The 24,265-nt window shown below is 38.2% G+C and overlaps 2 protein-coding genes across 5 annotated transcripts in view; one reads left to right on the forward strand and one right to left on the reverse strand.

The window, feature by feature from the left end:
* Positions 1-14,997, reverse strand: part of MANBAL (mannosidase beta like) — a 296,121-nt gene extending 281,124 nt beyond the window's left edge. Inside the window, exon 1 of the mRNA XM_053890270.1 lies at positions 14,977-14,997. The gene's annotated coding sequence lies outside the window, so the exon portion shown is untranslated. The remainder of the gene's footprint in view (positions 1-14,976) is intronic.
* Positions 1-24,265, forward strand: part of SAMHD1 (SAM and HD domain containing deoxynucleoside triphosphate triphosphohydrolase 1) — a 61,135-nt gene that overhangs the window by 12,853 nt on the left and 24,017 nt on the right. For 3 of the 4 annotated variants that reach the window (XR_008417731.1, XR_002082486.2, XM_019458555.2), the window contains exons 3-11: positions 2,132-2,204; positions 8,708-8,868; positions 11,759-11,874; positions 14,069-14,139; positions 19,940-20,095; positions 21,367-21,467; positions 21,643-21,751; positions 22,588-22,679; positions 23,765-23,880. Coding sequence is in view for 2 of the 4 variants with exons in the window: in XM_019458555.2 (XP_019314100.1) it covers positions 2,132-2,204; positions 8,708-8,868; positions 11,759-11,874; positions 14,069-14,139; positions 19,940-20,095; positions 21,367-21,467; positions 21,643-21,751; positions 22,588-22,679; positions 23,765-23,880 (995 nt within the window). In the remaining 2 variants the exon portion in view is untranslated. Of the gene's footprint in view, positions 1-1,822; positions 1,984-2,131; positions 2,205-8,707; positions 8,869-11,758; positions 11,875-14,068; positions 14,140-19,939; positions 20,096-21,366; positions 21,468-21,642; positions 21,752-22,587; positions 22,680-23,764; positions 23,881-24,265 lie in introns of those variants that run through there. The other variant, XM_019458558.2, reaches the window with a different exon arrangement.

A 24,265-nucleotide genomic window follows, 5' to 3' on the forward strand; every position in this document is an offset into this window, starting at 1 on the left:
ACCCAGTCCCCCGTGTTGTTGTTGTTTTAATGTTTATTTTTGAGAGAGAGAGAGAGAGAGAATGTGCGTGTGTGTGTGTGTGTGTGTGTGTGTGAGCGAGCAGGCGAGGGGTAGAGAGAGGGAAACAGAGGACCTGAAGTAGGCTCCACGCTGACAGTGAGAGCCCAACGTGGGGCTTGAACTCAGGAATCAGGACTTCATGACCTCAGGCAAAGTTGATCGTTTAACCGACTGAGCCACCCAGGCGCCCTGGCCCATTGAATACTTTAAATTTTTGTTTAAGATACTGTATTTTTTTTTTAACCTTTGTTAAACCAAAAAACCTCTAGGTTTTGGGTGTCTATTTTCGTAGATTTTATCTTTTTTTAATGTTTATTTATTTATTTTGAGAGAGACAGAGAGCATGTGAGTAGGTGGGGGGGCTGGGGGGAGGGGACGAGAAAAAGGAGAGAGGGAATCCCAAGCAGGCTCTGTGCTGTGCTCACAGAGCCCACCACAGGCTGGAGCCTACCATGGGGCTTAGTCCCATGAACTGTGAGATCATGATCTGAGCCAAAATCAAGAGCCAGACACTCAACCAACGGAGCCACCTAGGTGCCCCTAATTTTATAGACTTTAATCAGCAATTTCTTTGTGAATATTTCTTTTTGGGTTTTATTAAGTAATGAATACCGAGTATCAGTTCAAGTAAATACTAAGCAATGAGATTGGTTTAGGTTTGGTATTTTATGCTCTAACTCTTGGTTGTGCTCAACTGTGCAATGATACTTAACCTGACTCCGTTATCGCTGACCTGTAAGTACTTCTCCAAGCTTGGCCTTTCCCTCTGCTTGTTATATCAAACTAATGAGGATGGTAGGAAAATAGGAAAACACAATGTATGCTGCTTTATGATTTATCAGCTGTAATAATGCCTCTATATATCCCAAGAAAGTGATTCTTAGATTGTAGTACGATTTAATATGATATAGAGGCCAATTGTAGTGGTTCTGACTCTAAGTGTATCTAGAACTTTTAGCAAAAGATTTATTTTTCAATCTAATTAGCTGTTAGGTCAGTAAATTCTGCCCCTTTACATGCTGCTTCTGTTGATAATTAGCCAAGTGTCAGGCTAATTTGCTTGGACCAATTAGGTAAATGAAGCCGGATAACCAATTACAGGATTTTGAGCTGTTTACATTAAATCCTATTAAATTTATTTCTCAAACTGAAGCATTATAAGGGATTACTGACAAAAGAAGATGGGTATAAGTAAAGCTATTGCCTTCATATATGTTGGATTTGTACCTAAGTCATATCCAATGTTCATAAGTCAGACTTGGACCTTTGTAACTCATTACCATAATAAATTTAAAAGTCTTTATCATGTGAACAAAGTTCACTTGTTCACACTAATAGACTCCTAAATGGACTAAATGGACTTATCATGTGAACAAAGTTTATCACTTGTTCACACTAATAGACTCCTAAATTCTTATAGTTAAAATACTTCTGATAGGGTAAATACTGAATTGATAATCAGTGATGATTTCTGTGACACCGGTAATCATAGTTAAATTTCTCTAGTTCTTGAGGGAGGGAACTGGGTCTTTATCATTAACTGCAGTGCTGAATACATTATTTAATCCCTCTCCAGCTCTGTAAGGTAGATAATATTTTCCCTGTGCTATGGATGAGAACATTAGTATACTAAAAAAGGTTGAGTGATTCTCCCTGCCCCCAAGGTCACACAGATTCCGTGTGCAGATGTGAACCAGTTCTGATTTCAAAGTCCTTTTTCATTATCTCTATGCTATAATTCAGTGTACTACCTTGAACCATGCAGATTCAGGGTTGTGAGAGAAGATGGCAACTTCGTTTAGGTTAAAATAAGTCTGAAGTATAAATTGAGCGTTCAGTAGAGACGTAGGAGATGTTGAAGTCTGAGTTTCCAAGAGAGGAGAATCAAGGGCAGAAGCCTCGGGGGAGAATTTTAGAGGGGGTGTATGTTTGAATTATTAATTGTTCCTTTTAATCTGACTTCTTGTTCTATTAGTGTAGATAATTTAGAGTTGATTATATGCTATTATATACTCCAGGGATTATTATTAAGCAAATAGTGACGGATTTGCTTATCCTGTTGTAATTTTAGTACCTTGGGTGACAGAAAGAAGCTGCATAATTATATCCAGCAACTGAAGGAAATTCATGTTGATGCAATGAAGGTAAGAAGAATCTGAGTTTATTATGTTTTTTTGACTTTTTATTTTATTCTTTAAAAAAAATTTTTTTTTCTAATGTTTATTTTTGAGAGAGAGAGAGAGAGACAGAGTGCAAGCAGGGGAGGAGCAGAGAGAGAGGGAGACACAGAATCCAAAGCAGGCTGCAGGCTCTGAGCTGTCAGCACAGAGCCTGATGTGGGGCTCAAACTCACGAACAGTGAAATCATGACCTGAGCCGAAGTTGGACGCTCAACCAACTGAGCCATCCAGGCGCTCCCTATTTTATTCTTTTTAAATAGGCTTTATGCCCAGCACAGAGCCCAGCACAGGGCTTAAACTCACGACCCTGTGATCAAGACCTGAGCTGTGGGCACCTGGGTGGCTCAGTCAGTCAAGTGTCTGACTTGATTTCAGCTCAGGTCCTGATCTCACGCTTAGTGAGATCAAGCTTTAAATCGGGTTCTGGGCTCTGAGCTCACAGGACAGAGTCTGCTTGGGATTCTCTCCCTCTCTCTGTACCCCTCCCCTGTTAGCACATGTGCCCATGTTACTCACTCTCTCCCTCTCTCTCTCTCTCTCTCTCTCTCTCTCTCTCTTTCTCTTTCTCAAAATAAATAAATAAACTTAAAAAAATAAAGACAGGGTGCCTGGGTGGCTCTGTCAGTTTAGTGTCCGACTCTTGATCTCAGCTCAGGTCATGATCTCATTGTTCATGACTTTGAGCCCTATAGGGCTCTGCGCTGTCTGCACAGAGCCCGCCTGGGATTCTGTCCCACCCTCTCTCTGCCCCTCCTCCTCCTTGCTCTCTCTCAAAATAAATAAATAAACTTAAAAAAAAAAACAAAAACAAAAAACCTGAGCTGAGATCAAGAGTTGGATGCTGAACTGACTGAGACACCTAGATGCCCCTATTATGTAAGGGTCCACCTCTTTTTTTTTATTTGTTTTTTAATGTTTATTTATTTTTGAGAGAGAGAGAGAGAGAGAGAGAGAGCAGGGGAGGGACAGAGACAGAGGGAGACACAGAATCTGAAATAGGTTCCAGGCTCTGAACTGTCAACACAGAGCCCGGCACAGGGCTTGAACCCACGAACTGTGAGATCATGACCTGAGCCGAAGTCAGACACTTAACCAGCAGAGCCACCCAGGCACCCCTGTGAGCGTCCAACTCTTGATTTAAGCTCAGGTCTTGATCATGTTGGGCGTGAAGCCTACTTTAAAAATAAATAACTAAATAAGAAAGAAAAAACATTAAAAAAAAAAAAAGAATGGGAGGAAATCTGCTTCTCAGTAATAGAATTGTAATTGATTTTTATATTTCTAAACTGCATTTTCTCAAATAAGCACAAAATATTTAAACCAAAAGAAAAACTAAAATATATTAAACATACAGAAAAGTGTAAGTAGGCAACTACCTAGCTTGTTAAATCTTAATATTTTACCTAATTTTGCTTCAGATCTGTTGTTTTCAGAACAAAATGTTAGAAACAATAGTCTTTTTTTTTATTTAAAAAAAATTTTTTTTAATGTTTTATTTATTTTTGAGACAGAGAGAGACAGAGCATGAACGGGGGAGGGTCAGAGAGAGGGAGACACAGAATCTGAAACAGGCTCCAGGCTCTGAGCTGTCAGCACAGAGCCTGACGCGGGGCTTGAACTCACGGACCGCGAGATCATGACCTGAGCCGAAGTCGGCCGCTCAACCGACTGAGCCACCCAGGCGCCCCAATATAGTCTTTTTTGTACCCATTGTAGATTCTGTTTCCATCCATTCTTCCCCCAAAATAAGTGCCATCTTGAATTGGGTTTATTCATTTTCACAAATGTTTTTTACTTTCACTACATGTATATCTATAGCTATAAACAATGTATAGTGTTGTTCTACATGTTTTTTAAGCTTTATAAAAATTATAAACAGTAAGTAACCTTTTAAACTTTCATTTTGCATCGCTTTTTAAAAATTATTATTATTATTATTATTATTATTATTATTATTATACTTTTGAGCATCCTCCACATCGACACACATAGCTCTGCTTTCCCCTTAGTCAGAGAATAACTTTTAAAGTTGTACTGAATTTTCTTGTCAGCTCCGGTAAACTTTTGTGTCAAATATTAGTCCACAGGGTGGATACATTCCTAGAGTTTCATCTATCAATAGTTCTTATTAAAAAAAAAAAAAAAAATTTAACATTTATTTATTTTTGAGAGAGAGAGAGAGAGAAAGACAGAGCACGAGTGGGGGAGGAGCAGAGAGAGACGGAGACACAGAACCTGAAGCAGGCTCCAGGCTCTGAGCTGTCAGCACAGAGCCTGACACAGGGCCTGAACCCACAAACTGTGAGATCATGACCTGAGCCAAAGTCAGGTGCTCAACTGACTGAGCCACCCAGGTGCCCCTCAGTAGTTCTTATTTTTCATCTCCCGGCCCCTTCCGGACATTCAAGGCCCTGTTTTTTGGAATTAGTGTCCCAAGAATCATTTTAACAAGTGGTCAACTGCCCACCCTCCATCTCAGAAATTCCGATTGTGGGAATTTACAGTAGGCCTGTGAATGTGCATTTTTCACAGACTCTCTGGTATCATAATTAATGTTTCTTGATTGACTGGTGACAGAAATTTTATCTTATTGTTCACCCTTTTGACTTCTGTAGGTTAAGAAAACTTAGTTTCAGACCTGGAAGAAGGTGTAGGGTATCTAAATCCCCTTTTGCACCCTTTTGCAATGATCATCATGTACATTTTTCATTAGCTGTGTTTGGTATATTTTGTACAGTATTTGAGTTATCTCAGATCTCTATGAGAATACATATTTCAATTTTACTCTTGCCAGTTAGTCTGCTTATTTCCCATTGAAAATCATGTTGGAAAAAAAAAATTTAAGATTTTATTTTTAAGTAATCTCTACACCCAACATGGGCCTCAAATTCAGAACCCTGAGTTCAAGAGCCACACACTCCCCTGACTGAGCCAGCCAAGCTCCCCATGTTTGAAATATTTAATAAATGTGTTTGGTTCAGTCCTACAATAGTTTTCTTTTATAGGCCAAGTAGTGGTTCTTATAGCAAGTATTTTATTTGAATTAATCAAATTTTAGCCCTTTCTGAAAAAGTTACCTAATATTAAAATACCTCATTCTTTTCATGACAAATTAAATAGGGTGATCACTTATTAAAGATTATATTTAACAATTTTGTCCTGCAGTTGGAAGAAAATTGCCTGCAATCTATTTTGTCCTTCATTCCTTCATGAGAAGGGCAGCACAGAGTATTCTCTTCAGATAGGACATAGATAAGTTTTCTTTATTAGGTGAGATCATCTCAGATGATCTCTGTTACCACATTTTCACAGTGCAACAAAATTTGTAACAAAAAAATTTTTTTAATTGTTTTTTTACATTTATTTATTTTTGAGAGACAAAGAGAGATGGAGCACAAGTTGGGGAGGGGCAGAGAGAGAAGGAGACACAGAATTCAAAGCAGGCTCCAGGCTCTGAGATGTCAGCACAGAGCCCGACGCGGGGCTCCAACCCACAAACCGCGAGATCGTGACCTCAGCCGAAGTCAGACGTTCAACCGACTGAGCCACCCAGACACCCCTGCAGCAAAAATAATTTTGAAGTAATGTTCAAGACACCAGTTTCGGGGCTCCTGGGTGGCTTAGTTAGTTGAGCGTCTCTTGATTTTGGCTCAGGCCATGGTCCCAGGGTCATGGGATCAAGTCCTGTGTCGGGCTGAGTGTGAAGCCTGCGTCAGATTCTCAGTCTCCCTCTGCCTCTCTCCCCCACTCACATCTCCCTCTCTCTTTAAAGTAAAGGTTAGGGGCGCCTGGTTGGCGCAGTCGGTTAAGCGTCCGACTTCAGCCAGGTCACGATCTCGCGGTCCGTGAGTTCGAGCCCCGCGTCAGGCTCTGGGCTGATGGCTCGGAGCCTGGAGCCTGTTTCCGATTCTGTGTCTCCCTCTCTCTCTGCCCCTCCCCCGTTCATGCTCTGTCTCTCTCTGTCCCAAAAAAAAAAAAAAAAAAAAAAAAAGTTGAAAAAAAAAATAAATAAATAAAGGTTAAAAGTTAAAAAGAAAGACAATCAGTGTCATTTGCTCACTTTTATTCTTTCTACGTTTCATCAAAAACAGAAAACTGCCTAACCATATTTATAAATTATAAATTACATTTGTTGCAAATAGATTTTGAAGTTCCTAAGTACTTTTTGGTCAGTGAGTCACTGTATAGTCATGAAATTGATAGCTTTAATGATTTTATATATTTTTTAATGTTTATTTTGAGAGAGAGAGTATATATACACAAGTGTGCAAGAGTGAGTGAGGGGGAGGAGCAGAGAGAGGGGGAAAGAGGGAATCCCAAGCAGACCTGAGCTGAAATCGAGTTGGACGCTTAACCAACTGAGCCACCCAGACACCCAATATAGTTTATGATAGTGATAAAGTGACTTTATAGAGCAGGTGAAAAAAATTAATACTCACCAGTCATAAATCTAATCTTTGTTAATATACATTACATATTGCTTAACAAAGGTATAAATTCTAGTCATTACTTGACTCAGGCTGTTGATGCACAACTTGAATTGAGCTATTTTTTTAAAATTTTTTAATATTTATTCATTTTTGAGAGACAGAGAGCGCAAGTGGGGGAGGGTCAGAGAGAAAGGGAGACACAGAATCTGAAGCAGGCTCCAGGCTCTGAGCTGTCAGCACAGAGGCTGACGCGGGCTCGAACTCACGAACCATGAGATCATGACCTGAGCCGAAGTCAGACGCTCAACCGACTGAGCCACTTAGGCGCCCCTGAATTGGGCTGTTTTTAAAGGAAATGACTTCCTTATCACTAGCATGTTCAAATGTTGGACCAGATGACCCCTTTAAGCTTCTTTACAGCATAGAGCTTTTGTAATTCATATTTTGTATATATCTATATATGGGCATGGTACACTTTAACTATAAGAATCTTAACATATATATCTTGGGGCACCTAGGTGGCTTAGTCCATTGAGCCTCCAACTTCGGCTCAACTCATGATCTCACAGTTCCTGGGTTTGAGCCCCTCATTGGGCTCACTGCTGTCAGCACAGAGCCCGCTTTGGATCCTCTGTCCCCCCCCCCCTCTCTCCGCCCCTCCTCCCATTCATGCTCTCTCTCAAAAAAATAAATAAACCTTTAAAAAATATTTGTATTGGGGCGCCTGGGTGGCGCAGTCGGTTAAGCGTCCGACTTCAGCCAGGTCACGATCTCGCGGTCCGTGAGTTCGAGCCCCGCGTCAGGCTCTGGGCTGATGGCTCGGAGCCTGGAGCCTGTTTCCGATTCTGTGTCTCCCTCTCTCTCTGCCCCTCCCCCGTTCATGCTCTGTCTCTCTCTGTCCCAAAAATAAATAAAAAACGTTGAAAAAAAAAATTTAAAAAAAAAATTTGTATCTTTGCAATGGCAGTTCAACAGTAACCATTTAAAACATATTTGAGTTCCTACTGTGTGCCAGGCATTACGCTGTGTGATGAGTTCTGAGAATATGGCAGTAGACAAGGCCCTTCACCTCCCAGAAAACCATACATTTTTAAGGAACTTCATGGAAAAATTTGAAGCAGTTTGAAAATCATTCATCAGATCATTTATTAAGTTCCTTTTTTCTTTTCTTTTTAAAAATTTTTTTATTATTTATTTTGAGTGAGTGAGAGAGAGAGAGAGAGAGAGAGAAAACACAAGCGGGGAAGGGGCAGAATCCCAAACAGGCTCTATGCCATCAGCTCAAAAGTCACAAACTGCATGACCTAAGCCGAGATCAAGAGTCGGACACTTAGCCAAATGAGCCACACAAGGGCCACTCCTTTTTTATTGTCTTTCTCTTTAAAAGGCGGTTATGGATAGTTAAGATGTATCTTTATTTTAAGAAACATTGAGGGACATTAAATCTTCACCTGTATTTAACCCTGTTTAAGCTTAGAGTAATAAATAATTGTAAAATTTATCTTCACTAAGTATAGGTATTTCTGAGTGACATTGAGTAGTACAGAATTTCATATTCCTGCCCAAGATTTCTTATCTATATGGTAGGAAGCTTCCCTTTCTTTCTTCCTCACTCCCTCTCTTCCTAATGGGTACCATATAGATACATTTAGGAAAAAAACAGACACATTGTCTATAGCAATAAGGCTTATATGATCTGAATGAGTGTGTTAAATGAGTACGTTTAACTTGAATACAAGACTAACTTATTAAAGACTAATCAAATCATATACACAATAAAAAAATTGAATTCCTTATTTTTCTATATTAGAATCCATTAAGAAGAAGTAAAATATACCCAGATCCAATATACTTGATCTGTCTGGTAGTGATACCTAAATAAGGTAATGATATTAATATCTTGTTATTTCCTGTAGAAGTATTCTTACTTGAGAACGATTGAATAGCTTTAATTGTGCACTGTAGATAGGAACGGCTGCACAAAAATTTTAGATGGAATTATATATTGTTATTGATATTAATTTAAACATTTTCTAGGTAATTAATGATCCTATCCATGGCCACATTGAACTCCACCCTCTCCTCATCCGAATCATCGACACACCTCAATTTCAGCGGCTTCGATATATTAAACAGTTGGGTGGCAGTTACTATATTTTTCCAGGCGCTTCGCACAACCGATTTGAGCACAGTCTAGGGTAAGAAGGCAGTTGATGGGGAATTTACAGTTATGTAAGTACTTTCCTTATCTTATGAAATAATGATCTTATCGTTTAGAGAATAGTTTTACAAAATGGTAATAATATCCATATTTTGTTGAGAAAATTGAGGCTTTGATTTACCTTGCTATATTTTATGTATTTAAAAAAATTTTTTTTAATGCTTGTTTATTTTTGAGAGAGAGAGAGAGAGAGAGAGACAGAGCATGAGTGAGGGAAGAGCAGAGAGAGACAGAATCCAAAGCAGGCTCTAGGCTCTGAGCTGTCAGCACAAAGCCCAATGCAGGACTTGGACTCACAAACCTCAAGATGATGACCTGAGCCAAAGTCAGACGCTTAACCAACTGAGCCACCCAGGCGCCCCTATTTTATGTACTCTTATAAACCAATTCAGATCCTCACTGGAAAGATAATGAAAGTGTCTATTGACAGGCCATTTCGATGACATATTTGTTTAAACATGGGTTGGTTACTGATATAACTAATGTTGTAAATTTTATTATTTAATTTTCCTGTTTAGTCCTATAAAGAATTGTCCTTTGAAACCAGATAACATTATTTAAAAATTTTTTTTTTTAACATTTATTTATTTTTGAGAGAGAGAGAGAGCATGAACAGGGGAGGGTCAGAGAGAGAGGGAGACACAGAATCTGAAACAGGCTCCAGGCTCCGAGCTGTCAGCACAGAGCCCGACGCGGGGGCTCAAACTCACACACCGTGAGATCATGACCTGAGCCGAAGTCGGACGCTTAACCGATTGAGCCACCCAGGCGCCCCGAAACCAGATAATATTCTTAACCTAGCAGGAAATGTGTAAATCAGAAGAGCATTCACAAGCGTAGAAAAGGTGGCACCTCTGTTACAAACAACTAGTTGAGAATTTGGTCTGCTTTTCCATTATAGAATCTAGAACCAGGAGAACATGGGCTGGGGTGGAAAAAACTAGACAATTTTCTAGGTTTCATGGACTACTCACACTGTTTTACGTTTGTTTGTTTGTTTGTTTTGAAGTGTGTGTGTTTTGTTTTTGAAGTGTTTTTAATTAGCCAGAAGACAAGTGTCTATTCAGATGTTTATTCATTCATCAGCAAATATTTATTGAAAACTTACTAGGCCCTACCAGACCAAGGTAGCAGTTGTCCCAGCTTTGTGGAGCTAGGGTTTAAGCAGAGAAAGAAAGATACTGTATTCACTCAGGAATTACTTTCTGAGGGAAGTGCTAAAAGTGCATTTAACATTTGTTGGGCACTTTATCTTCAATCTATGTAACAAAACCAGAAGTCCTGCTTTTTTGAAAAAAAAAAATTGTGGTAAAATACACAGGATATAAAACTTACCATCTTAACCATTTTTAAGTGTACTTCAATAGTGTTAAATATATCCATATTATTGTGCAACCAAACTCCAGAACTTTTTCATCTTGCAAAACTGAAACTCTTCTCCATTAAATAACAATTCCTCATTCTCTTCTCCCTCTAGCCCCTGGCCATCACCATTCTGCTTTCTGTTTCTATGAATCTGACTACTCTAGGTGCCTCATACAGTAGTTATCTATTTGTGACTGGCTTAATTCACTTAGCATAATTTTCTCAAAGTTCATCTATGTTAGAGCATGTGTGAGAATTTCCTTCTTTTTTAAGACTAAATAATATTCTTTTGTATGTTTATACCACATTTTGTTTATCCCTTCATTTGTGAGAGGACATTGGGTTGCTTCTACCTCTTTGACTTTTTTTTTTTGAGAAAAGTTTTTTTTTAATGTTTATTTTATTTTTGAGAGACAGACAGAATGTGAGTGGGGGTGGAGCAGAGAGAGAGGGAGACACAGAATCTGAAGCAGGCTCCAGGCTCCAAGCCCTCAGCACAGAGCCTGATGTGGGGCTCAAACTCATGAACCATGAGATCATGACCTAAGCTGAAGTAGGACGCTTAACCAACTGAGCCACCCAGGTGCCCCATGAACTGCGAGACCATGACCTGAGCCAAAGTCGGACGCTTAATCAACTGAGCCACTCAGGCGCGCTTGAAAAAAGTTTTTATTGCAAGCACAGTGAGCATAAGGAGACGTCTTCTCACACGATGTGGCCACAAGGTCTGCCATTAACTAAATCTCTTTGACAGCCCTTTATTGGTTTAAATCATATTAATTACCTTCTTGCTTTCAGGTGTACATCATTTCTGCCATGTGGGACATTTTCTTGGGAATATATAAGTAGTATTCCATGTAGCCTGACAAATCCTCAATGATCACATCATCCACTTAGACTCGAGCTTGCCCAGAACAGGAGCAGGGAGAGCCAGACAGAGTTCTGGTGCAGAGTGACTGAGTGCTGCTAGGAACAGGGGTGTGCTTATACCTCTTTGAGACACTGCTTTCAGTGTTTTTGGTTATATACCACGAGTGGGACTGCTGGATCATATGGTAATTCTAGTTTCAATTTTTTGAGGGACCACCATATTGCTCACAGCAGTTGCACCATTATACATTCCCAACAGCAGTGCACGAGGTTCCAATTTTTCCACATCCTGCTCAACATTTGTTTTTTGGTTTTTTGTTTTGTGTATGTGTGGGGGGGGGGTTGTTTGTGTTTTGTTTTGTTTTATAGCTTTTCTAATGAGTGTGAGGGGGTATTTCATTGTGGTTTTGATTTTGCCTTTTTCCTAATAATTAACTGATTGTGAGCCAATAGGTCCTGCTTTGAGGATTCTATTTGTGTTTCTGCCTAGTTCTCAAACCGACTATTCTGTTAACTTGTTGTAGAAATATATTAAAACATTTGAGAAACATATTAGAATTCTTGAGTTCCAGAAGTATCATCTTTCAAATGGAAGAGTGACTTTATGTTGTTTTGTTTCGCTTACTCTGCAGCGTAGGGTATCTAGCGGGATGTCTTGTTCGTGCACTGCGTGAAAAACAACCAGAGTTGCAGATAAGTGAACGGGATGTGCTCTGTGTTCAGATTGCTGGCCTTTGTCATGATCTCGGTATGCTGTACAAAGAACCAAAGTTGTTAACATCAAACCATAACAAGTTATCTCTTTTTGGAATTAAAAAATCTAATAATGGAAAGAAATATGAAAGTTGTGTTTAAAAAATTTTTTTAATGTTTACTTATTCTTGAGACAGAGAAAGACAGAGCATGAACGGGGGAGAGTCAGAGAGAGGGAGACACAGAATCTGAAGCAGGCTCCGGGTTCCGATATGTCAGCACAGAGCCTGACACGGGGCTCGAACTCACGGACTGTGAGATCATGACCTGAGCCAAAGTCAGATGCTTAAACCGACTGAGCCACCCAGGCGCCCCTGAAAGTTGTGTTTTAATTCTGCAGTTAACATTAATATAAATGTGCCATTGCTTCTTCCTAGAATGATTCATAAGCTCAAAGCTTTGCTATTATTTTTTGTGGTCTTTAAATGTATTTCCCACATTAAACAATTTTGCTACAAGTTATATGAAAGGACTTTCTTTTTTTTTTTTTTTTGGATATTTACATTTTTAATTTTTTTATTAAAAAAAATTTTTTTTTTAGAGACAGAGAGTGTGAGGAGCTGGGGGTGGGGAAGAGGGAGGGAGGGAGACAGAGAGGGAGAGAGTGAGAGAGACAGGGAGAGAGAGAGAGAAAGAGAATCCCAGGCAGGCTTCATGCTGTGGAGCCCAATGTGGGGCTTGATCCCACAACCCTGGGATCATGACCTGAGCTGAAATCAAGAGTAGGACACTCAACTGATTGAGCTACCCAGGTGCCCCAAAAGGACCTTCTAATAGTGAGATTTTTGACTACTCTATTTAGGATGATATGAGTTTTATCTTTCCTTTATTCTTTTTGTTGCCATTTTCTGTCAGTTACTTCATCAAATTCATTCTTCTCATACCTAAAATACATAATCTTCCCTAGCAGATTAACAACACATTTAGAGAACTCCATTTCTCTCCTGACCCATGTGAGGTCTTAGACCACTTTAATCTAAGTAGAATATCATCCTTCTTTGACAAAGAAAGAGAAAAGACGGGTGCCTGCGTGGCTCAGTTGGTTAAGTGTCCAACTCTTGATTTTGGCTCAGGTCATGTCATTATCTCACTGTTTGTGAGACTGAGCCCTGAGCTGGGCTCCACACTGGGCATGGAGCCTTCTTGGGATTCTCTCTCTCCTCTCTCTGCCCTCCCCCAGTGCATATGTGCTCTCTCTCAAAATAAATAAATAAACTTAAGAGAGAGGGAGAGACTATCCTCTTTTTTACAGGAGTTTTCAACCCCATGTCTTTGTAGTTTATTCCTACCTATTGGAGGATCCTGAGAGTTTGTGTGTGCCCTTAGGGTAGAGAAAGGGAGGTATCTGTGTTTGAACAGCCAGATTCTCAAGGGCATAAGGCACTCTCTTTAGCATGCCCCTTGGAGATTTCAGCAGGACCAGTACCACTCCTAGATGATAAATTTAACAGATTCTAGAGGGGATCATTGGGAAACTTTGTCAGTGTCTAGGAGTCTGAGCACGGCATTAATGAGCCTTTTTCTATAGGCTGTGACATGCAAAAAGGCCCAGGGCTGGTCCAGGTGGGGTCCCTCTTTAGCCAAGTAACTCACTTCAGAAATTCTGATAATTACAGAGTTGTGTGTCAACAAAGTTTCATAGTATTAAATGAGTGGAATGTTAAAATCACTTATGAATAAGATAAACTAGTGATCTCCACTTTTGGTTGCCCACATCAGCAGTAAAAACCCAAGCGTGTATATTTATTATAAAACGTATTATGTAAATTATACAATTTACATGAAAATAAATGTTTTTAAAAGGATGAGAGTAGAAAAATAAAGTTTTATTATTTTCTTCCTCCACCTCAGTGGATGATCTTAAAATGACTATTCTAATATAAATATTCAATCTGAAGATGCCAACGTTTTTCATTAATATTCCTTTTAGTTACACAGAACTGTCCTTTCATCAGATGTATGTGAGCTCTGACGACTCAAAGACCCCTCCATGGGCAGTTCACTTTCCTATATGTTTTTGTTTCTTATTTTCTTGTTTTAGAAAATAGGAAGGAAGGATTTTTGTTTCTCTTTGTAATGTACTTAGAAAGTATTAATTTCTGTTGATATTCCATTTTCGCTAAAAAGATTAAAAAATAGATTCACTTTTTACCAGTTTACAAGCAGTTTTAAGGCTTTTGTTTTTTTAGGTCATGGGCCATTTTCTCATATGTTTGATGGAAGATTTATTCCACTTGCTCGCCCAGATGTGGAATGGACGGTATGTTTTCATATATTCAATAGTCAATAAAGTAAAGACTATTTAAGCAACCATTGCTGTGTTATAGTATACTTCCCCATTACAGTTTTCAGGGTGCAATCATATACAAATATATAATGTTTCATTTGATCTCACAGCAGTCTATAAAGGAAGAATCATTATCTCCATTTTTATAAGTGTAAAGGAACTTGAAGCTCACAGAGTTGTATTGAACTGATACACAAAAAAAATCACAAAGCTGTTAAAGGGTGGAGCCAGCAGTAGAAAACCAGGTTTTCTAGATGCTAATTTAATGCTTTTACTATTCTATCATATTATTGAAAAGTAAAATAATAGCTAACTCCATTTTTATCATGAAGTAACTGATACCAGCCAAGTTTCATTGTTTATATTAAATGAACCATTTTATAATTAGGGATTTGGAGGTGGCTGACCCATATTTTTGGAATCAGGTTTTGGAAAGTGAAGTTAGGCTGGCTTCCACACTGTATTTCTGGAATCTGGAGTAAAGGATATTAATATGTACTGAATCCTCCTTCCATGTCAACCTCTATTTCCTTCCTTCCTTCCTTCCTTCCTTCCTTCCTTCCTTCCTTCCTTCCTTTTCTTTCCCTTCCTTTCCTCCTGCCTTCCTCCCTCCCTTCCTGCCTTCTTCCCTCCCTCCTTCCCTCCCTCCTCTCTTTCTCTTCCTTCCCCTCTTCCTTCCTCCCTGTTTCTCTTTCTTTCTTCCTTCCTTTCTTTCTTTTTCTTTCTTTCTTTCTTTCTTTCTTTCTTTCTTTCTTTCTTTCTTTCTTTCTTTCATGTTTTTTAAAGTAATCTCTACACCTAACATGGGACTCAAACTCATGACCTTGAGATCAAGAGTCACATCTTCTCCCAAATGAGGCAGTCAGGCACCCCTATTTTTTTTCTTTTTCTTTTAAAGGAATAATTCAAGGGGCAGCTGGGTGGCTCAGTTGGTTAAGCATCTGACTCTTGATTTAGGCTCCCGGTCCATGAGTTCAAGCCCTGCATCGGGCTCTCTGCTGTCAGTGTGGGGCCTTCTTCGGATCCTCTGTTCCCTCTCTCTATATGCCCCTCCCCCACTAGCTTGCTCACTCTCTCAAAAATAAATAAACATTAAAATTTTTTTTAATTTAAAAAAATAAAGGAATAATTCACATATAGTAAGTTGGTACCAGTCTTAATTTTTTTTTTTTAAGTTTGTTTGTTTATTTATCTCAAGTAATCTCTACACCCAACATTGGGTCCAAACTAATGACCCTGAGATCGAGAGTCACATGCTCTACTGACTGAGCCAGCCAGGCACCATGGTTTAGTGAATTTTGACAAATAGATATATCCATGTAATCACTACCCAAGTCAGGATAAAAGATGTCTTCATCTTCTTGGAAAATTCCCTTATGCCCCTTCTCAGTCGATGGCTGCTTCTCCCTCCTCACCTTCTGATTTTTTTAAATATAGATTAGTTTTGGGGCGCCTGGGTGGCTCAGTCGGTTAAGCAGCCGACTTCGGCTCAGGTCATGATCTCACAGTCCGTGAGTTCGAGCCCCGCGTCAGGCTCTGTGCTGACAGCTCAGAGTCTGGAGCCTGCTTCAGATTCTGTGTCTCCATCTCTCTCTGACCCTCCCCCATTCATGCTATCTCTCCCTGTCTCAAAATAAATAAATGTAAAAAAAAAAAAAAATTAAAAAAAAAAGAAAATAAATATAGATTAGTTTTGCCTATTCTTAGATTTCATGTAAGTAGAATCATATCATATATACTCTTTAGTGTTTTGCTTTTATTCATACAACATGATGATTGTGAGATTCTATCATGTTGCATGCATTACTGTTGATCCCTGCGTATTGCTGAGTAGTATCCCATTGTGTGAGTAAATTGTGACTTGTTTGTACTTTTCCCCTTCAATATAATTTGGGTTGTTTTCACTTTTTGGCTATTACAAATAAGGTTGCAAAACATTTTTATGGAAAATGTTTTCATTTCTTTTAGGTAAAATACCTGAGTAGAATTGCTAGACCATGGAGTAGGTGCATGTTTACTTTATAAGAAACTGCCAAGGGCATCTAGGTGACTCGGTCGGTTGAGCGTCGGTGTCTGACTCTTGATTTAGGCTCAGGTCATGACCTCCCAGTTCATGGCATACAGCCCTGCACTGAGCTCTGCACTAACAGCACCGAGCTTGCTTGGGATGTTCTCTCTTCCACACTCTGCCCCTCCCCGACTTGTGCACACACGCACCTGCGCGCATTCTCACTCTCTCTCTCTCAAAATAAGTAAATAAACTGAAAAATTAGGAAAAAAAAAAAAAAAAGAAACTGCCAGACCTTTCCCCTGTTGTTGTACCATTTTGCCCTCTGTTAGCACTGTGGGAGATTTCCTGTTGTTCTGTAGCTTCATCATTTCATTTTTTAGATTAGCCTTTCTAATGAGTGTGAAGTGGTATTTTGTGGGGTTTTGGGGTTTTGTTGTTTTGTTTTCTCTTTTTTGGCATTCTCTGATATATGCTGAATACCATTTCCTGTGCTTTGTTTTTTTCTTGTGTGTGTGTGTGTGTGTGTGTTTTAAGTTTATTTTTGAGAGAGAGAGGAAGTAAGTGTAGGGAAGGGGCAGAGAGAGAGGGCCCCAGACAGGCTCTGCACTGTCAGCACAGAGCTGGATATGGGGCTCGAACTCACAAACTGTGAGATCATGACCTGAGTGGAAATCAAGAGTCTGAGGCTTAACAGGCTGAGCCACCCAGGTGCCCCCCTGTACTTTGTTATTGATGTATCTTCTTTTGTGAAGAGTTCTTTCAACACTTAGCCCATTTAAAAAATGTTGTTTGCTTTTTGATTGTTGATTTGATTAATTACTTATATAACTATGTAATAGTATATATAGTAACTATATGTATAATGGTCAAATATATGTATTGTGAATATTTTTTCTTCAGTCTCTTACTTGCAAATTCATTCATTCATTTAAGTAATCTCTACAGCCAATGTGGGGCTCGTACTCATGACCCAAGGTCAAGAGTCACATGCTCTTCTGACTGAGCCTGCCAGGCACCCCTCCAATTCATTAAAAAATTTTTTTAATATTTATTTATTTTTGAGAGAGAGAGAGAGAGCGAGTGCATGAGTGGGGGAGGAGCAGAGAGAGAGGGAGACACAGAATCTGAAGCAGGCTCCAGGCTCTGAGCTGTCAGCACAGAACCCAATGCAGGGCTTGAACCCACGAACCGCGAGATCATGACCTGAGCTGAAGTCAGATGCTTAACCAACTGAGCCACCCAGGCACCCCTTGATTTTTTTTTTAATGTTTATTTTTGAAAGAGAGAGATAGAGCATGAGTTGGGGAGGGGCAGAGGGAGAGGGAGACACAGAATCTGAAGCAGGCTCCAGGCTCTGAGCTATCAGCACAGAGCCCGACACGGGGTTCGAACTCATGGACTGGGAGATCATGACCTGAGCCGAAGTCAGACACTTAACTGACTGAGCCACCCAGGCACCCCTCCAATTCATTTTTTTTTTTTAATGGTACTTCTTGAGAAACAAATTTTAAATGTTGATGAAGTATTCTGGTTCTTTAATGAACTGAGATCGATAGTTTCTCTATAGTTTTGCTTCCTGGGAGCCTCATACTAAAGGCCATAAAAGAATTGGAATATTGCCCCGTGCTCTTTTTCTTCCAAGTATTAACTTCCTGCTGACATCTGCCTACTTTGGTCGCTCTCCAGTACTTTTAGGAAGTTGTCCAGACTTAACAGTTGTTTTCTTCAGCAAGGCTGATCTAAATAGGATCTACTCAGCCATTTCCATGTCTTTTATTTATATGTTTGACCTTTTGGGGCACCTGGTTGGCTTGGTTGGGCATTGTTATGGGATTGAGCCCCACGTTGAGCCCCACGTTTGAGTCTCTCTCTCTCTCTCTCTCTCTCCCTCTCTCTCTCTCTCTCTCCCCCCCCTCCCTCCCTCCCTCCCTTTCCCCCTCTGCCCCCTCCCCACTCTCTCTCTCAAATAATACATACATACATATATACATACATACATACATAAAAATAATAGATATTTGGCCTTTCACATATAAGTCCTTAACTCATGTGGATTTATTTTTGTGCATGTGCATAGTAGAAATCTAATGTCTTTTTTTAAAACATGGATGATTGTTTACTGAACAGTTCATTCTTTCCTTACTGATCTATAACACACCCCCAACATTTATTAACTTTCCATATGTGATGAATCCTTCTGGATTCTCTTCTATTTCACGCTTTAATTATTATTACTTTATAATAACTTTTCATCTCTTTTCTTTTATTGAGTATCTTTGGCCATTTGCCCTTTATTATAAATTTTATAATCTTCTCCATAAAGGTCTTCTATATCTTTTGTTATATTTACTCCTAAGTTGCTTATAATTTTCATTGTAATTGTCCATGTTATCTTTGTGGGACTTAAATTTTTCTGTATAAATAACATTTTTTTTCGGGGTGCCTGGCTGGTTCAGTTAGTGGAGTGTGAGACTCTTGGTCTCTGGGTTATAAGTTTGAGATCCATGTTGAGTGTGGAGATTACTTAAAAATAAAAATCTTTAAAAAAAGTAAAATTTTTTCTGAACCATTTGAAAATGAGTTGTAGATATACCCCTATATTCCTAAATACTTCAGTGGGTATTTCCTAAAAACAAGAACATTCTCTTACATAACCTCAGTACAGGTATCAAAATCAAGACATTAATACTGATGCTATGCTATTATTTAGTTTATAGTTTCTGTCAAATTTCATCAATTGTCCATGCAGAAAAGGAGAAAGAAAACTTTATTCCTCCCCAATCCATACATAAATCATACTTAGTTGCTATTTCTTTTTAGTCTCCTTTGATCTGGAACAATTCTTCAGTCTTTATCTTTCATGATCTTGTTATTTTTTTGAAGAGTACAGGTGAGTTGTTTCTGATATGTCCTTTAGTTTGCAGTTTTCTGATACATAGTGTCAGACTATGTATTTTTGGCAGAATGCCACATTATATCTTCTTTAGCATCAGAGGCAGGGAAACTGTTTAACATAATGCTGGTGACATTAACTTTGATCACTTAAGGCAATGTTTACCAGATTTCTTCACTATTAACCTGAACTATGTTTTTCCTTGTTGTAATTAATATGTATCTTCATTCACTTAAAAAAAATAGTTACAGGACCATTCAGGGTTTTGTTTTCATATTGAGTCGGTTTTTGGTAAGACCTGTGATGGTGCCAGTATCTTCAGGGGATCATTTGATGTTTACAATTATGAATGAGTGAGCGGACAGATGAGTAAAAAGAGGCCAATTTGAGATTCCCCCCCAGATCTTGACTTTAGAACTCTAAACACTTTTGTTCTTGTGGCAAGTTTGCAGTTACTCCTTCTCACCACTAGATGGAAGTGCTAACAGAATTTGTAACTTCAAATGTTCCAAGCCTGATGAAACAATAGAACTGAATTTTATAGTGATATTCATTAAAGCAGGATCCCATCTGTATGACTGGGTAATATTCTTTTGTATTGTACTATGCAATATTTCTGCACTATAAATTATATGTCTCATTAAATGTATTTATGAGATAATGAACATGATATGTAAAAGGTTTATTTGTTTACAGACACATTTAACAGGTTTTTTAAAATATCTGTAAGATGGTAGTTGGGAACTAGATAATTAACATGCATTGGAACCTTATCTCTGAATTACCTGGAATCAAGAATAATTTGAATTATTTGGGGTCCCTGATGGACTAGAGTCTGTAACAGATCATATTGTGCTGACTTTTCCTAGCATGAACAGGGCTCAGTGAAGATGTTTGAGCACCTGGTTAATTCTAATGGACTCAAAGCTGTCATGGAACATTACGGTCTCATCCCTGAAGAAGATATTTGCTTTATCAAGGAACAAATTACAGGACCACTTGAATCACCAATCAAAGATTCTTTGGTAAGTTTGTTTACAACTTAATTTGAATTGACTGTGTTTTCCATCTAGTCTTTTCTAGTTTCCTTCAGAGCTTTTTTTTTTTTTTTTTTTTTTTTTTTTTTTTTTTTTTAATCCTTCAGAGCTATTTGAAGAGAGATATTTGGCTATTTTAGGGGGACTAAATGATAAAATACATTATGTATTTCTACTGTTTAGTGCAAAAAAAATAAAAAGGCTTATCTATTTTTTTCATCTCTTAACAGTTCTTTAGAAATTACCTCCCAAATTAAAATACATATGTAAATGTTTTTTGATGAATATATATGTAGTATTCTATATACAAGCCTGAAGTAACATTGTTTGAAAAATGTAAAAGGGCATGTCCTGTTTCTCCATTAAAATTAACATGTTTGGGGCATCTGGCTGGCTCAGTCGGCAGAGTACGTGAGTGGTAATCTCGGGGTTGTGAGTTCAAGCCCCATGTTGGGCATAAAGATTATTTAAAAATAAAATATATTTTTAAATTTAATTTAATTAAAAATTTTTTTTCAAATGCTTGTTCATTTTTGAGAGACAGAGAATCCACGTGGGATGGGCAGAGAGAGAGGGAGATACAGAATCTGAAGCAGGCTCCAGGCTCTGAACTGTCATCACACAGCCCGATGTGGGGTTCAAACTCACGAATCACAAGATCATAACCTGAGCCAAAGTCAATGCTTAACTGACTGAGCCACTCAGGGGCCCCAGATCTTAAATTTTAAAGAAACTTTTAAACCAAGAAAAGAAGAAAGTTTGTTGGTTATGGAAGTGTAATAGAGTTAGAATCCTTTCAATGGCACAAGGCTTGGTATTAACAGGATGTCATATACTTTAGCATTTCTTTTCCTTTTTCTACTAGTTTAGCAATTAGGTGGAAGAAGGAAAGAGTGGAACTTTTTGACTTACCTCACATTCCCATTCACGTGTCTGTTTATAATTTTTATTTTATTTTATTTTATTTTTAAATTTTTTATGTTTATTTTTGCGAGAGTGTGTGAGCCGGGAGGAGCAGAAGGAGAAGGAGACACAGAATCTGAAGCAGGCTTCAGGCTCTGAGCTGTCAACACAGAGCCTGATGCACGGCTCGAACTCACAAACTGTGAGATCATGACCTGAGCCAAAGTTGGATGCTCAACCGACTGAGCCACCCAGGCGCCCCTCTGTTTATAATTTTTAGATTAACACAGTTGCTTTGCTTGTAAATAGATTTCGTTCATATCCTAAAACTTTTGGTGAGTTTTCTTGTCTTCCAGTGGCCATACAAAGGGCGTCCTAAAGAGAAAAGCTTCCTTTATGAGATAGTGGCCAATAAAAGAAATGGCATTGATGTGGACAAATGGGATTATTTTGCCAGGTATGCACTGAACACTTCAGAAAAATTGGTTAAAATCCTCATATCCTTTAAATATATATAAATTTTATTTAAATAAATGAATAAAATAAAAAATTGTTATATACATTCAGTGTTGATACTTAAGGTATAGTTTCTTGTTGACAAATTTCATCTCTCTGCTTTGGAATCTTTCTAGGGACTGCCATCATCTTGGAATCCAAAATAATTTTGATTACCAGCGCTTTATTAAATTTGCCCGTGTTTGTGAAGTAGATGATAGGAAGCGTATTTGTACTAGAGATAAGGTAAGCTAGATCAGAGGAAACAACAAAGAAGGTGTAGTTCATAGTTTGAAATCTAGAAGTAATCATTCAAAAATTCGGAAAAATCAGAACTTGGTAAATTATCAGTCTCTTTACTTAATGCTTAGCACTTGTAAGTATCTTAAGGTTCTTTTCACTGCTGCATTGTTAAAAAATAACAAAGTTACAACAGACATTTATTAAGTATTGTGCGAGGCACTGTTTTTAGGTGTTTTGGGTGGATTAACTCAACTCTCACAACAGTATGAAATAGATACTATTATTATCCCGCTTAACAGGTGAGCAAATTGAAGCAAAGAAGACATACAATTAATAAAAGGCGGAACTGAAGTTTCAGCCTAGAAAGTTTGGCTCAAGTCTCATCCTTAACCATAGTTAGTGATATATGTTAGTGTTTCATAATAGGTAAAATACTAAATCATTAGGTCTCTGCTAGATTAGAGTCATGTAGCTAAAGAGTAGTATGGTATTGTACTACAGAAAGTCTTTCTTTTGAGAATAAAGAATATAAAAAGAATAATGCCTAACTTTCTAGACTTGTTGAGATTAAAAATATATTGAAGATGCCTAAAACAGAACCTGCCATAGACTTAAAACAATAGATTTTGGTTTACTAAGAAGAAAAGTTGCAAACCAAAAGTTGCAAACTACCTTGTATTTTTTAATGGGTGGGCTCAGGGATTTTAATGAGGTAGTCCTTATGCATAACCTTCTTGTCCATCTGTCACCATCCCTTTTCCTTGTCCTATGGACTTATCTACTAACAAGGGTAACATAGCCTGAACCTACATTAATATTTATTTCATGTTTTTCTGCAGGAGGTTGGGAATCTGTATGACATGTTCCATACCCGTACCTCTTTGCACCGCAGAGCTTATCAACACAAAGTTGGCAACATCATTGATACAATGTAAGAAATTCTAGTGCTGTTTCCCTATAAAATTTCTTCATGATGCTTTGCTAGAGTATCATTCTTGGGTCAAGTTGAGATTTCTAGGAATTCAAGTAAATTTTAAGTGAATAAATCTAAAATGGTTCCCTTAAACACAACAAAAACGAGCATAAAGTAAAAACTTATTTGGAGGAAGAGGCGGAGAATAGATAAAGGGGCTAGATGAAGCGTGGAAGAGTTGGCTTCAGCAAGACATGAAGAGGCAATGTCAGCATGCCTTAGACCTCCTCACAGGTAGTTACTTATGTGCCGGATACTAGTCATCAAGGTGAGAGATGGGACGTGAAAAATTGACATTCTGAAGTTAATGACAAGTTAATTTCAAGAATTAAGATTAACGCCCGTCCTTACCCTGTCAATTATTTGTCAAAATCAGTAGCAGATAGTAAGACCAACAGGAATTTGACCTCTTCTCCCTGGCCCAGTGAGAACCATAGTGGAAAAGTTCAGCCAAGTACAGATAGAAGTATAGCCATACATCTCTGTGTGACTCAAAGACCCATGAGGAATTCTCAGAAGTAGAATGTGATTTAATTCCATATCTCTAAATAGTTTTAAATTGACATGAGCAGACTAGTTAGAACACATTCATCTGTTTTTATGGTTGTTACTTTGATAAGAAGTTTTTATTTGTTTTTAATTCAGCTAGTTTCAAGCCCTGGTATGGCTTCTTCCTAACTTGATTCAATGAAAATTACTTAATTTCTGCATCAGTAAAATTGAGGCTGATTCCATCTATCTTCTTGTTGGAAAGATTAAATAAGATAATGTATCTAAAGCCCTACCATAATGCTTGGATCACAGTAAACATGGTAGCTGACAAATCCCCATGCACTTATTTATGTATTTATGTATGATCAAAAAACAGTTGTCTTTTTTTATCTGTTTGTTTAAAAAAAAAACAAAAAAACAGTTGTCTTTAGAACATCGTGTCTCAGGGTTTTACTTCGCTGAAGTAGAAAGGTTTCCTTAACTTTAAGCATGGCATTAACCAAATATTCAAATTTTCTCATAAGCATAAATTTTTATGAAATGATCTTTAGGATTACAGATGCTTTCCTCAAAGCAGACCCCTACATAGAAATTGTAGGTGCTGAAGGAAAAAAGTATCACATTTCTACGGCAATTGATGACATGGATGCCTTCACTAAGCTCACAGGTAAGAGCTAGACGGTAACACAGAAGTCCATCTCAGATAAAGTGTAAGCTGTGCCTGGATTGCAGATGTGTTATTTTCCAAACATACCAATATATTTAGCTTCTCTGGTGATTGTATACTTTTGGATTTGAGTTTTGTCTCTGCTTGGTACTAACTGTATCACCTTGATAAAATCATTTAACCTCTCGAACCTTAGTTTCCTCATCTACAAATTGGGCTATTGATACCCAGCATATAGTTTTGTTATAGTATTTAAATGAGGCATAACACCTGGTATGTAGTACTTGGCACTTAAGTACCCAATATTCACTGTTATTTAACTTAAAATACAGCTGGACTAATACCAGACTAAAAAACTGACTTGCTTTTAACGTTACTTTTGTTA

Source organism: Panthera pardus, unplaced genomic scaffold, assembly GCF_024362965.1.
Source record: "Panthera pardus isolate Hobbes unplaced genomic scaffold, ASM2436296v1 HiC_scaffold_25, whole genome shotgun sequence".
Lineage (NCBI taxonomy): Eukaryota > Metazoa > Chordata > Mammalia > Carnivora > Felidae > Panthera > Panthera pardus.